The 14709-nt window shown below is 50.4% G+C and overlaps 1 protein-coding gene across 1 annotated transcript in view; it reads left to right on the forward strand.

Moving 5' to 3' along the window:
- POLD1 (DNA polymerase delta 1, catalytic subunit) overlaps positions 1-14709 on the forward strand; it is a 181564-nt gene that overhangs the window by 29160 nt on the left and 137695 nt on the right. The window contains 1 exon segment of the mRNA XM_075328482.1: positions 1527-1637. Within this exon segment, the coding sequence (XP_075184597.1) occupies positions 1527-1637 (111 nt within the window).

Below are 14709 nucleotides of genomic sequence, written 5' to 3' on the forward strand. Positions count from 1 at the left end.
TAATCAACCCCAGACCTTTTAACTACTTCATTGATTACAGGTTAACGAGGGAGACGCCTTCAGAGTTAATTGCAGCCCTTAGAGTCCCTTGTCCAATTACTTTTGGTCCCTTGAAAAAGAGGAGGCTATGCATTACAGAGCTATGATTCCTAAACCCTTTCTCCGATTTGGATGTGAAAACTCTTATTGCAGCTGGGAGTGTGCACTTTCAGCCTATATTATATATATAATTGTATTTATGAACATGTTTTTGTAAACAGCTAAAATAACAAAACTTGTGTCACTGTCCAAATATTTCTGGACCTAACTGTATGTAAAATTATCAACTCATGTAGGTACTACGTCTGTCTTTTCTGTGTCTGTTTTGTATGTATTATATACCTCATTTTTATATTTTAAAATAAAAAATGTCATTAGACTTATCAGTATTACTTGTTTTTTTGTTATATTTCTACTTTAAACTCAAAAATATACCAAAAAACCCCAAAATTTATCACTTAATAAAATATACGAAGTACGCTCCTTGTGGTACCAGGTCACGTTCTTGGGGCTAAAAGCTGTTGTAACTCAGTTTGACCTAAAATAACAACAATTATGTATAAAATATAAAGTTTGAAGATTAGCTTTCTTTTGAGATATTAAGCGTGTTTTTATTATTTACCGTTCTGGAGTTATGGCTCCATATGTCAAGCTTTTTGGCCAAAAATTTGGATTTTTTCAAACTTTGAGCGACGAGCGGCACGGGTTAACGTCGTTTGATCGAGCTCAAATTTTGGCTATCTCAATATCTGGAAAGGGGAATCGTTTTGTGGGGTCCAGACGGACAAAATTCCGACATCGATTTTTTGCAGTCACCCTAGTGATAACAATTGATCCAGCCTCTTAGGGCGGCTTTGCACACTACGATATCACAGGTGCGATGTCGGTGGGGTCAAATCGAAAGTGACGCACATCCGGCGTCACTTTCGACATCGTTGTGTGTAAATTCTAGATGATACGATTAACGAGCGCAAAAGCTGCGTTATCGTATCATCGTTGCAGGCTCCGACTTTTCCATAATTATGCTGCCGCGACAGGTACGATGCTGTTCCTCGTTCCTGCGGCAGCACACATCGCTGTGTTACGCCGCAGGAGCGAGGAACTTCACCTTACCTGCCGCCGGCGGCTATACGGAAGGAAGGAGGTGGGCGGGATGTTTACATCCTGCTCATCTCCGCCCCTCCGCCGCTATTGGCCGCCTGCCGTGTGATGTCGCTATGATGCCGCACAACCCGCTCCCTTAATAAGGAGGCGGTTCGCCGGCCAGAGCGATGGTCGCAGGGCAGGTGAGTGCATGTGAAGCTGGCGTAGTGATAATTTTCGCTACGCCAGCTATCACAAGATATCGTACCTGCGACAGGGGCTATCGCGTGCGACATCGCAGCATCAGCTTGCGATGTCGCAACGTGCAAAGCCCGCCTTAAATTGTAAGAAGTGATGAAAAAGTTGCAGGTGTAGATTTATTGTTCCTTTTTCTTTTCTTTCAGATAAACCCTCTGCCAAAATTTCACCCAAATGGCTGAGACCTCCTCTCCCTTCTATTGATCCACTGCAGGATTCCTTATGCTTTCATCAGATCGAACTAGATCATTATATTGGTGAGTTGTGAAAAAATAAAAAGTGAATTGTCTAGAAAATCTTCCCTATATCACTCAGGAATAAGAATTTTGAGCACCTTGTAATTGATGGTACATGTAATGGTGCAAATCGATCCTCAGGACCCATCCCAGTGAATCGTATCCTATCTGATTGCATCGACTTTACTGGTCTCACTTCACTGGTCTCCTATCTGGCACACACAGATTATTAACATAGATGTTGGACCAGGTCCTGTCCAGCACTTCCATTTAAGCCAGTGGGATTTTCTCTCCCAGTAATATAGGTTGGATCAGCACAGCTTCTATCCTGCACTAGTTTTTTTTTTTTTTTTCTCCATGTGCTCATTTTCTATAGCCTGATCTAAATCTACATAAGGGATGATTTTAGAAACAAACGGAGTATGTGCAAAGTGTATCCATCCTGCAGGCAGCCCCTCCATATGCTCTATTGGGGTACTTGTTCTTCATAAGAGCTCATCTATAAAAAGAAAAAGACAGAAATCCCTCCCATTAGACCGTCAGAATGAGCTCACTCACAGATTCTTAGTTCACTCATTCTGCAGATGTCAGTAGAGGTTATAGAAGGAAAACTGTACATTTTTAAAAGCAAAAAAATCTTTAAGCCCCCATGAAACTTACAGTGCCTACAAGTAGTATTCAACCCCCTGCAGATTTAGCAGGTTTACACATTTGGAATTAACTTGGCATTGTGACATTTGGACTGTAGATCAGCCTGGAAGTGTGAAATGCACTGCAGCAAAAAAGAATGTTATTTCTTTTTTTATTTTTTTTTTAAATTGTGAAAAGTTTATTCAGAGGGTCATTTATTATTCAACCCCTCAAACCTCCAGAATTCTGTTTGGTTCCCCTAAAGTATTAAGAAGTATTTCAGGCACAAAGAACAATGAGCTTCACATGTTTGGATTAATTATCCCTTTTTCCAGCCTTTTCTGACTAATTAAGACCCTCCCCAAACTTGTGAACAGCACTCATACTTGGTCAACATGGGAAAGGCAAAGGAGCATTCCAAGGCCATCAGAGACAAGATCGTGGAGGGTCACAAGGCTGGCAAGGGGTACAAAACCCTTTCCAAGGAGTTGGGCCTACCTGTCTCCACTGTTGGGAGCATCATCCGGAAGTGGAAGGCTTATGGAACTACTGTTAGCCTTCCACGGCCTGGACAGCCTTTGAAAATTTCCACCCGTGCCAAGGCCAGGCTTGTCCGAAGAGTCAAGGCTAACCCAAGGACAACAAGGAAGGAGCTCCGGGAAGATCTCATGGCAGTGGGGACATTGGTTTCAGTCAATACCATAAGTAACGTACTCCACCGCAATGGTCTCCGTTCCAGATGAGCCCGTAAGGTACCTTTTACTTTTAAAGCGTCATGTCAAGGCTCGTCTACAGTTTGCTCATGATCACTTGGAAGACTCTGAGACAGACTGGTTCAAGGTTCTCTGGTCTGATGAAACCAAGATCGAGATCTTTTGGTGCCAACCACACACGTGACGTTTGGAGACTGGATGGCACTGCATACGACCCCAAGAATACCATCCCTACAGTCAAGCATGGTGGTGGCAGCATCATGCTGTGGGGCTGTTTCTCAGCCAAGGGGCTTGGCCATCTGGTCCGCATCCGTGGGAAGATGGTTAGCACGGCCTACCTGGAGATTTTGGCCAAGAACCTCCGCTCCTCCATCAAGGATCTTAAGATGGGTCGTCATTTCATCTTCCAACAAGACAACGACCCAAAGCACACAGCCAAGAAAACCAAGGCCTGGTTCAAGAGGGAAAAAATCAAGGTGTTGCAGTGGCCTAGTCAGTCTCCTGACCTTAACCCAATTGAAAATTTGTGGAAGGAGCTCAAGATTAAAGTCCACATGAGTGGACTTGGATAACTTGGAGAAGATCTGCATGGAGGAGTTGGCCAGGATAACTCCAGAGACCTGTGCCGGCCTGATCAGGTCTTATAAAAGACGATTATTAGCTGTAATTGCAAACAAGGGTTATTCCACTAAATATTAAACCTAGGGGTTGAATAATAATTGACCCACACTTTTATGTTGAAAATTTATTAAAATTTAACTGAGCAACATAACTTGTTGGTTTGTAAGATTTATGCATCTGTTAATAAATCCTGCTCTTGTTTGAAGTTTGCAGGCTCTAACTTATTTGCATCTTATCAAACCTGCTAAATCTGCAGGGGGTTGAAGACTACTTGTAGGCACTGTAATTTAAGTCAAATAAAATGTACCCATAGGTGGAAAATCCCTTTAAATTGAACAATACTTTATGCCATGGCCGCAGTGTGTGATCTCAGACGTATGCAATGGAATTTTACAATTCGGGCCTGCTGAAAAAAATAAGAGAAAATGCGGAAGTTTTTAATACTAACTGTGACTAAATGGTCTGTGAGTCATTTTTTTTCTGTGGTGCAGACATTCGATATTATGTCCTATAAATAAATGCTCATTAGCACCACGTCTCCATCTATTGTGGAATCGATAAGATGCCAAAGTCAAAAGTGGTTACAGCAGGAAGGGTTAACAGCGGAATTTAATACATTAACGGTCACAGGCGGTTATTGGAGGCCGATCCTGACCAGGACATAGAGCTTTTATCTGCCAGGTATGGTGAAGGATCAGCTTATGAGCCCTCACTATACACCCACTACATGTCAGAAAGGGGCTAAAGGAAATCCGTTAGGACAATTTTATCAAGCTAGTAGTTTGTCTGCATAGGTCAGAGAACAACAATAAAAATGACACCTCTCTTGTAGTAATCGGATGTTCCAGTGCTGAGAAATCAAGCTTTAAAGCTGCATGCAAAGTAGCCTTGAAGTGCCTGGGGGCGTGTCTGCACTTAGAGTACAGTGACACGCCCCTCCCAGTGCACTTCCATGCTTGTACTTTAACCCCTTCAGCCCTCGGGCACTTTCCATTTTTGCGTTTTTGTTTTTTGCTTCCCTTCTTCCGAGAGCCGTTAATTTCTTCATCGTTCCTTATGGGAGACCCAGACCATGGGTGTATAGCTTCTGCCTCCGGAGGACACACAAAGTACTACACTAAAAGTGTAGCTCCTACCTCTGAGCATATACACCCCCTGGATGACAAATCGAACCTGTTTCAATGCTTTGTGTTCAGGAGGTCACACACACACATGCATTCTCTGATTTTTGATTTTTGATTTTTTTATTTCAAAGATTTGGAAGAAAAGCGGGTCCAGTCTGGACTCCCGGCATGTCCCTTCTCACCCCACTGTGTCGGCGGTGCTGTTAAGGTTGACTTTACAAGGCTGGAGCCTTCACATGCCGCGCTCCTTCACCATCCCCTGAGGCTCTGGCTTGAAGTGGGAGCCATCACGGTTCTCTCTGCTTTGCAGGAGACCGGTCTCCATCCGCAGCCCTGTCAGGATCCTGCCAGACGGAGCGTTCAACCCCCCCCAGGGACATGGCCCTGCGTCTCATAAGCTAAGTATTGAGACGTTATTCAGGGGTCCCTTGTACATTTATTGAGGGGGGAGTGTGTTTGTTAACCTTGCTGTGATTTCCGGCCGGTTCTCTGGGTTTTTCCTGAGAACCGCACCGAGGGTGCCTGCTCGTCGGCCGCATGTAAAAATCTAGGCCCCGGCTTCAGTTGCGGCCTAGTTTCGTTTTCAGTTCCCCTGCATCTCAGTCATGCAGGGGAACAGTGCGGCGCCGCCCACCGGCCGTTCAGCAGAGGGGAGGACACTCCTCTCTGAGGAGATGTTTCCCTCCCCTGTATCTCTCCTTGGCCCTCTGGTTCCCGCTCTTGGGCTAATCCCCGCCCCCCCTCCTCACTCCAGCGCCATTTTATCAGCGTTCTCACACTGATCGGCGCTGGCTGCTGCAGCTGCTGCATCCACTGGGGGTCCGAGCTGTGGAATCCGGAGGGCACACAAAAACCGGTCTGGTAAGCCACAACCTCTGGTTGTGGGCTTTATTATACACTCTCAGGGGGTCATTCTAAAGGAGTGTATTCTTTACTGCAGAGCCTCCACCTCAGCAGCATGTCTCTCACTAGGAGCAAGGCTGCAAGGCTGTACTCTATATGCACTGCATGTAAGCTCATTCTGCCTGAACCGAGCACATATCCACATTGTGATGCCTGCTCTAACATGGTGGTGCCTCAGCCTGGAGCCTCCTCAGGGGTCCCTCCGGCTGCTCCGGCCCCGGTGGCTCAACCCCCGGCTTGGGTAGCATCTTTTTCCAGAGCTATCTCCCAGTCTTTTGCCGACTCCATGGGACAGCTGTCCCGGACTCTGCTGACTATGCATCAGCCCCCTTCTCAGGACGCCTCTGCCGCTCCGACTTGCTCTGCAGAGCTAACGGAGCATGTTTTAGGACCCCGTCCTCCTAAACGGAGACGCAGGGACTCTTCTCCTTCCTTGTCCCACGGCTCTGATTCACAAGCTGAATTGCAGGGCGAGGAGGATACTTTTACTGTGGGCTCAGACGCTACCTCTATGTACCCCATTGATTTATCTGAGGGTGATGCGGATGTTAGTGACTTGATTGCATCCATTAACTCCGTTCTGAACCTCAATCCACCAGCGTCAGAGGAACAAGCCTCTCTGGTAGAAAAACACCAGTTTACCTCACCTAAGAGAGCAAGGAGTATGTTTTTTTTAACCACTCCAGTTTTCAGGCCACTGTTACCAAGCCCAGGGCCTGTCCTGACAAACGCTTCCCAAAGCGTAGTTCTGATGAACGTTTTCCCTTTCCACCAGAGGTGGTCAAGGAGTGGGCTCACTCACCAAAGGTAGACCCTCCGGTGTCTAGAATCTCGGCCCGGACAGTCGTATCTGTGGCCGATGGCACCTCTCTTAAGGATCCCACTGACCGCCAGGTTGACCTTCTGGCCAAATCTGTATATGAGGCGGCAGGAGCCTCGTTCTCCCCGTCCTTTGCAGCAGTGTGGGCTCTTAAGGCAGTCTCTGCTTCTCTGGCGGAGATACATTCCCTCGCCAGGGACTCTATACCCGAGATGGTTGCCTTAACTTCCCAGGCTTCGGCTTTTTCATCCTATGCCATGTCTGCCATTCTGGAGGCTTCTCACCGCACGGCGGTGGCTTCCGCTAATTCCCTCGCGATCCGCAGGATCTTGTGGCTTCGAGAGTGGAAAGCAGACGCTTCTTCCAAGAAGTACCTTGCTGGGCTCCCCTTTGCTGGGTCCCGGCTGTTCGGTGAACAACTGGATGAAATTATGAAGGAAGCTACTGGCGGGAAGAGTACTTCCTTGCCACAAACTAAAACCAGGAAACCTGTCCAGGGCAGGAACCAGTCGAGGTTTCGTTCCTTTCGTTCCTCTAACTGGTCATCCTCTAAGCCCTCAGCTTCGTCCACCAACTCAGCCAAGGATCGCAAACCCAGCTGGCGCGCGAAGCCGCGTCCTCAGAAGAACGGAGGAGCCGCTGCCACTAAGGCAGCCTCCTCTTGACTATCTGGCTGCGCCAGCAATGTCCTTGGTCGGTGGCAGGCTCTCCCACTTTGGCGACGTGTGGTTTCAGCACGTCTCCGATCAGTGGGTGCGGGATATCATCTCCCACGGCTACAGGATAGAATTTTCTTCCAGCCCGCCAAACAGATTTTTTCTGTCCACTCCCCCCTGCTCCAAAGCCGCCGCCTTCTCACAGGCCGTGGCATCCTTGCAGGCCAACGGAGTAATTGTTCCGGTTCCCGCCCGGGAACGGTTCAGAGGTTTCTACTCAAACCTCTTCCTAGTCCCCAAGAAGGACGGTTCCTTCCGGCCCATCCTGGATCTCAAGCTTCTCAACAAGCATGTTCAGGTGCGGCACTTTCGCATGGAATCTCTGCGATCGGTCATTGCCTCAATGACCCAAGGAGATTTTCTAGCATCCATCGACATCAGAAATGCTTATCTGCATGTGCCAATTGCAGTTTCACACCAGTGTTGGCTACGCTTTGCAATCGGAGAGGAACATTTCCAATTCGTGGCTCTCCCCTTCGGGTTAGCCACGGCCCCTCGTGTGTTCACCAAGGTCATGGCAGCAGTGGTTGCGGTTCTGCATCTCCAGGGGTTGGCAGTAATCCCCTACCTGGACGACCTTCTAGTCAAGGCCTCATCCAGTGCAGACTGTCAGCGGAGTGTCTCGCTCACTCTCGCCACGCTTGTTCAATTCGGGTGGCTTGTCAATCTGCCCAAGTCCACTCTGACCCCGACCCAGGAACTTACGTACCTAGGGATGCAATTCGAGACTCTGCCGGCACTTGTGAAGCTGCCCTTAGTCAAACAGCAGTCCCTTCATCTGGCGGTGCGTTCTCTGTTGAAGCCCCGCCATCATTCCATCAGGCGCCTCATGCAGGTGCTGGGGCAGATGGTGGCGTCAATGGAAGCGGTTCCCTTTGCCCAGTTCCACCTGCGTCCTCTGCAGCTGGACATTCTCCGCTTTTGGGACAAGCGGACCTCTTCCTTGCACAGGCTAGTGGCTCTGTCGCCACAGGCCAGGAGCTCTCTTCAGTGGTGGCTTCGGCCCCTCTCTGTCTCAGGGACGCTCCTTCCTGACTCCGTCCTGGGTGATCCTCACCACGGACGCCAGTCTCTCCGGCTGGGGAGCAGTATTTCTCCACCACCGAGCACAGGGCACTTGGACTCCGTCCGAATCAGCCCTCTCGATCAATGTGCTGGAAATCAGGGCTGTACTTCTAGCTCTCGTAGCCTTTCACCACCTGTTGGCGGGCAAGCACATTCGAGTCCAGTCGGACAACGCGACTGCAGTTGCCTACATCAATCACCAGGGCGGGACTCGCAGCCGCCTGGCGATGTTGGAGGTTCAACGCATCCTTCAGTGGACGGAGGACTCCAAGTCCACCATATCTGCAGTCCACATCCCAGGCGTAGAAAACTGGGAGGCAGATTATCTCAGCCGTCAAACCGTGGACAGCGGCGAGTGGTCCCTGCATCCGGCAGTGTTCCGGTCAATCTGCCGCAAGTGGGGCACTCCGGAAATGGATCTAATGGCATCCCGGCACAACAACAAGGTCCCGGTTTACGTGGCTCGCTCCCACGATCCTCAGGCCTTGGCAGCGGACGCGCTGGTTCAAGATTGGTCCCAGTGCCGTCTGGCCTACGTGTTTCCCCCTCTAGCTCTCTTGCCCAGAGTCCTGCGCAAGATCAGGATGGAGGGCCGTCGGGTTATAATCATTGCTCCAGACTGGCCCAGGAGAGCTTGGTACCCAGACCTGCTCCGTCTGTCCGTAGAAATGCCGTGGCATCTCCCGGACCGCCCAGACCTTCTCTCTCAACGTCCGTTTTTCCGCCAGAATTCTGCGGCTCTCAGATTGACGGCGTGGCTCTTGAGTCCTGGATCCTGACGGCTTCAGGCATTCCTTCCGAGGTCATCTCCACTATGACGCAGGCTCGGAAGTCTTCCTCGGCCAGGATTTACCACAGGACTTGGAGGATTTTCCTGTCCTGGTGTCGCTCTTCCGGCCATGCTCCTTGGCCGTTTTCTTTGCCGACCATCCTGTCTTTTCTACAGTCCGGTCTGCAGCTAGGTCTATCCCTCAATTCCCTCAAGGGACAGGTCTCGGCTCTGTCGGTATTGTTCCAGCGGCGTATCGCCCGACTGGCCCAGGTGCGCACCTTCATGCAGGGCGCATCTCACATCATTCCTCCTTACCGGCGGCCTTTGGATCCCTGGGACCTTAATCTGGTCCTCACGGCCTTACAGAAACCCCCCTTTGAGCCTCTTAGGGAGGTTCCTTTGTTTCGACTTTCACAGAAAGTGGTCTTTCTGGTGGCCATAACTTCTCTCAGGAGAGTCTCTGATTTGGCTGCTCTCTCTTCGGAGTCACCTTTTTTGGTTTTTCACCAAAACAAGGTGGTTCTTCGGCCGACTCCGGACTTTCTCCCTAAGGTGGTGTCTCCTTTCCACCTTAACCAGGACATTTCATTGCCTTCCCTTTGTCCGGCCCCGGTGCATCGCTTTGAGAAAGCGTTGCATACTTTGGATTTGGTGCGGGCGCTCCGAATCTATGTGTCACGCACCGCCGCTCTTAGGCGGTGCACCTCTCTTTTTGTGCTCACCACAGGTCAGCGCAAGGGTCTCTCGGCTTCTAAACCGACCCTAGCTCGTTGGATTAGGTCGGCCATATCCGATGCCTACCAATGTTCTCAGGTGCCCCCACCGCCAGGGATTAAGGCGCACTCGACCAGAGCTGTCGGTGCCTCCTGGGCTTTCAGGCACCAGGCTATGGCTCAGCAGGTTTGTCAGGCTGCCACTTGGTCTAGTCTGCACACCTTTTCGAAGCACTACCAAGTGCATGCTCATGCTTCGGCAGACGCGAGCTTGGGCAGACGCATCCTTCAGGCGGCTGTCGCCCATTTGTGAAGTTAGGTTTTGCCTACTTCTCAGTTCTGTTTATTTCCCACCCATGGACTGCTTTGAGACGTCCCATGGTCTGGGTCTCCCATAAGGAACGATGAAGAAAAAGAGAATTTTGTTACTTACCGTAAATTCTTTTTCTTATAGTTCCGACATGGGAGACCCAGCACCCTCCCTGTTGCCTGTTGGCAGTTCTTGTTCCGTGTGTTTTCACCGGCTGTTGTTGTAGACAGAGGTTCCGGTTATTCCGGGTTTTACTCTATCTCTACTTATGGGTGGATGTCCTCCTTCAGCTTTTGCACTAAACTGGTTAGATTTGTCATCCAGGGGGTGTATATGCTCGGAGGGAGGAGCTACACTTTTAGTGTAGTACTTTGTGTGTCCTCCGGAGGCAGAAGCTATACACCCATGGTCTGGGTCTCCCATGTCGGAACTATAAGAAAAAGAATTTACGGTAAGTAACAAAATTCTTTTTTTTTTATTTTTCCATCAATCTTGCCATATAAGGGCTTGTTTTTTGCGGGACGAGTTGTACTTTTAAATGAAACCATACGTTTTACCATATAGTGTACTGGAAAACGGCAAAAAAATTCCAAGTGCAGAAAAATTGCAAAAAAAGTGTGATCGTACAATAGTTTTTGGGATATTTTATTCACTGTGTTCACTATATGGAAAAACTGATGTATCTATATGATGCCTGAGGTCAGTGCGAGTTTGTAGACACCAAACATGTATAGGTTTACTTGTATCTAAGGGGTTAAAAAAAAATTACAAGAATGTCCAAAAAAAGTGGCGCACGTTTTGCGCCATTTTCCAAAATCTGTAGCGTTCTCATTTTTTGGGATCTGAGACTCAGTGACTGCTTATTTTTTGCGTCTCAACCTGACATTTTTAACGGTACCATTTGTGCGCAGATACTACGTTTTGATCGCCTGTTATTGCATTTTGCGCAAAATTTGCGGTGACCAAAAAACGTAATTTTGGCGTTTGGAATTTTTTTGCCGCTACGCCATTTACTGATCAGATTAACTGATTTTATATTTTGGTAGATCGGGCATTTCTGAACGCGGCGATACCAAATATGTGTATATTTTTTATTTCTCTGACGCCTCATTGGGGGACACAGGACCATGGACCATGGGTGTTATGCTGCCTATCCATAGGAGGACACTAAGTAGATGCAAAAGCATAGTTCCTCCTCAGCAGTATACAGCCCCTGGCCGGGCCGGGCAGGCAGTCTCAGTTTTAGCTTAGTGTCTATAAGAGGCACTTCCTTTCAAGGTTTTTTATTTTTTGAGGGCGACGGTTTCCTTTTGGGACCGATCTCCCACTACCATCAACGGGCGGGAACGTCAAGTGTTGCCTACACGTACCTCCTCCCGCGACGCTGAATCCTGGGCTGGACGACGGGTTCCATAGACACCGATTTTCCAAAGCCCAGGGCAGAGGCACAATTCCTCAGCCCCTCTTTGCAGGCTCTGAGTTGAATATGGCACCGTTGTGACCGGATACAGCAAGCTGACTCTGCTATTGTCACTGCCTGGATTGAAGCAGTGTTTAAGGTGAGATCCCCCCTGACTGGTTTCCCAGACAAAGGGAGAAAAGGCAGTGCAGGAAAGGCTCCCAGGGCTGAATATACAGTATTTATTATGAGAAAGTCCCTGGCTAATGCAAGGAAGAGAGCCCCAGGAATCCTGAACACACAGTGTTAACTTTTCCCTAGCTTGCTGGCTGGAGGAGGGGGGACGTCCCTCCTGTTTGCAAACTCCTGCACAGATAATTTCCCAGTGGCAGGGGGGAAGGGGTGGCTGGAGAATCACAGAGTTCAGGGACTCACGCTGTTTATTATCTGCTCTGTTTATTTGATCTAGCAGAAAAGCCGGCTGATAACCACCAGTGACAAGCTGTGTGCTGACTAGAGGGAGAGGGAGGAAAACTATCAGAAGCTCCTTTCCCTCCATTTTTTACTACCCACAGCGGTGGGGGGGGGCACACTGACTACTTCTTCGCGCTCTTTTAGCGCTAAGCCCCGCCCCCCACGGCCGCGATAAGCCCCGCCCCCCAGGAAAGCGTGGGAAGATCTCCAGCCATCGGCTGATTCTGGTAAGGTGCTGCTCACTGTAGCTCTGCTGAGCATTGCTCCCCCTCCTGGCATACTCCTATCAGGAACATGCAGAATTCAAAAGGCACTAAGAGTACTAAGGCTCACATAGTCTATTATTCAGCCTGCACTGCCTGCCACGCTGAGCTACCACGTAAACACACCTCTTCTCTCTGTGAGTCCTGTGCCCCTATAGCCCTCCAAGACCCCCCTGCCACCACCGCCGCAACCGTCAGCCCAGAGCCTAGGGCTCCCAGCCCACCGGAATGGGCACAGTTTCTGTCCCAATCCATGGAAAAACTGTCACAGAACCTGGTGCTGGCTATGCAATGTTGTCCTCCACACCCTTCTGGGTCCCTGGACGGAACGCAGCCTGAGGATACCCCTATGGAGGATCCTTCTGAGGTAATCCGGGCACATGCTTCACCGGTTGCAGGGATCAGGAAAAGAGCACACGGCCGGGTGTCTCCAGCGGGCTCTCCCTCGGGAGCACACAGGGCAGGCTCTCCCACACGCTCCACGGCTTCTGAAGAGCTGGAGGAGGGAGAATGCTGTTTGTACCAGGATGATTCCTTGGTTTCAGCCTCCCCAGATGATCAAACTGCAATAGACTCACTTATAGCAGCAATCAACCAAACTCTGCATGTGGAGGATCCCCCATCCACTACCACTGACCATGCGGTCTCCTTTATGAGGGCAAGAAAACCCCAAAAGGTTTTCGCTGATCACCCTGAGTTTCAGGATATCCTCACAAAGCAAAGGGAGAAGCCTGACAGGCGCTTCGGTAACCGAAAACTCATGGAGCCCCGGTACCCTTTTGCCTCACCTGCCCCTAAGGGCTGGGCCGATCCGCCCTCGGTCGACCCCCCGGTCTCCCGCCTTACCACAAAGTTGCTCCTGTATTTACCCGATGGTTCCTCCATCATGGACCCAACAGACAGACAGGTGGAGCACCTCGCCCGCTCTGCTTTTGAGGCTGCGGGTTCCTCCCTCTCGCCCTCCTTTGCCTCTGTGTGGGTCGCAAAGGCGATCTCGGTCTGGGGAGAATCCCTTAACACTTCGCTTGAGGAATCCCAGTTCACTCATACCTTCACAGAGGTAACCGCTCAAATTACCGCTGCGGCGGAGTACCTCATGCAGGCCTCCATGGACGCTGCTACCTGCGCAGCGTTTGCCGCCTCAAATACCATAGCCATCCGTAGAGCTCTCTGGCTCCGACAATGGCGAGCGGACTCTGCCTCCAAGAAGTCTCTCACGGGCCTCCCCTTTTTTCCAGACCGATTGTTTCGCAAACGTCTGGACAAGCTCATTTCTGACGCCACGGGAGGAAAGAGTACCTCCCTCCCCCAGCTGAAGTCCAGGACGTCCTTCACCAGACGTCCACAGTTCTCGTTCCGCTCCTTTCGGAACTCATTTGGTTGGTCGACACCCGGTGCTGTCCACGCCACCAGCCGCGGACTACGCAGGGACCGACCTTCTCAGCTCTCCCCGAAACCTACTTCGTCATGGCAGCCTAGACCGAAACAGTCCAGGACTAGGGAGACTCGGCCACGACATTTTCCCCCCTCATGACTCCTTCGGCGCCCGGAAGACACACTCATTGTAGGAGGTCGACTGCGGCTCTTTCAACACATCTGGGCTGCCGCCTCAGACGACAAATGGGTGCGAGACCTTGTGTCTTCCGGTTACCACATAGAATTTCGGACCCGACCCCCGAGTCGGTTCTAACAGCAGGAGTGATAATACCTGTCCCAGACGACGAGAAGTTCGGGGGGTTTTATTCCAACCTCTTTGTGGTCCCCAAAAAAGATGGGTCAGTTCGACCCATCCTGGACCTCAAACACCTAAACAAGCATGTGCACGTACGGAGATTCAGAATGGAGTCCCAAAGGTCCATTATTGCATCCATGGTCGAAGGGGAATTCCTCGCATCCATAGACATCAAGGACGCGTACCTGCACATACCCATCGCCCCAGATCACCAAAAGTTCCTCCGCTTTGCAATTCAGGACTCCCACTTTCAATTCGTAGCTCTACCCTTCGGCCTTGCCACCGCACCAAGGGTCTTCACCAAAGTCATGGCGGCCGCCATGAGCGTCCTTCACGCCAGGGGAGTAGTCGTTCTCCCTTACTTGGACGACCTCCTCATCAAGGCCCCCTCCTTCCGCGACTGCTCAACCAGCGTACAGATCACTGTGGACACCCTATCCCGCTTAGGGTGGCTAGTGGACAAATCATCCCCGGTCCCATCACGATCCATCACCTTCCTGGGCATGTCCCTGGACACCCGTCGGGGCTTGATCCTTCTCCCTCAGGACAAGGCGATCGCTCTTCAACGAGCGGTACGCTGCCTTCTACGTCCTCCGTCTCGCTCCATTCGATTCAGCATGAAAGTGCTCGGCAGGATGGTTGCGGCTATGGAAGCAGTACCCTTTGCTCAACTGCACCTCCGCCCACTGCAGCTAGCCCTTCTAGCTGCCTGGGACAAGAGCCCCCTTCTCCCTGGACAGACATCTTCACCTGACGCCTTCAGTCAGGTACGCACTCCGCTGGTGGCTTCGGTCCTCATCCCTATCGAAGGGGAGATCCTTTCTCCCAGCGAACTGGC

Source organism: Anomaloglossus baeobatrachus, chromosome 11, assembly GCF_048569485.1.
Source record: "Anomaloglossus baeobatrachus isolate aAnoBae1 chromosome 11, aAnoBae1.hap1, whole genome shotgun sequence".
In the NCBI taxonomy this organism is placed as follows: Eukaryota; Metazoa; Chordata; class Amphibia; order Anura; family Aromobatidae; genus Anomaloglossus; species Anomaloglossus baeobatrachus.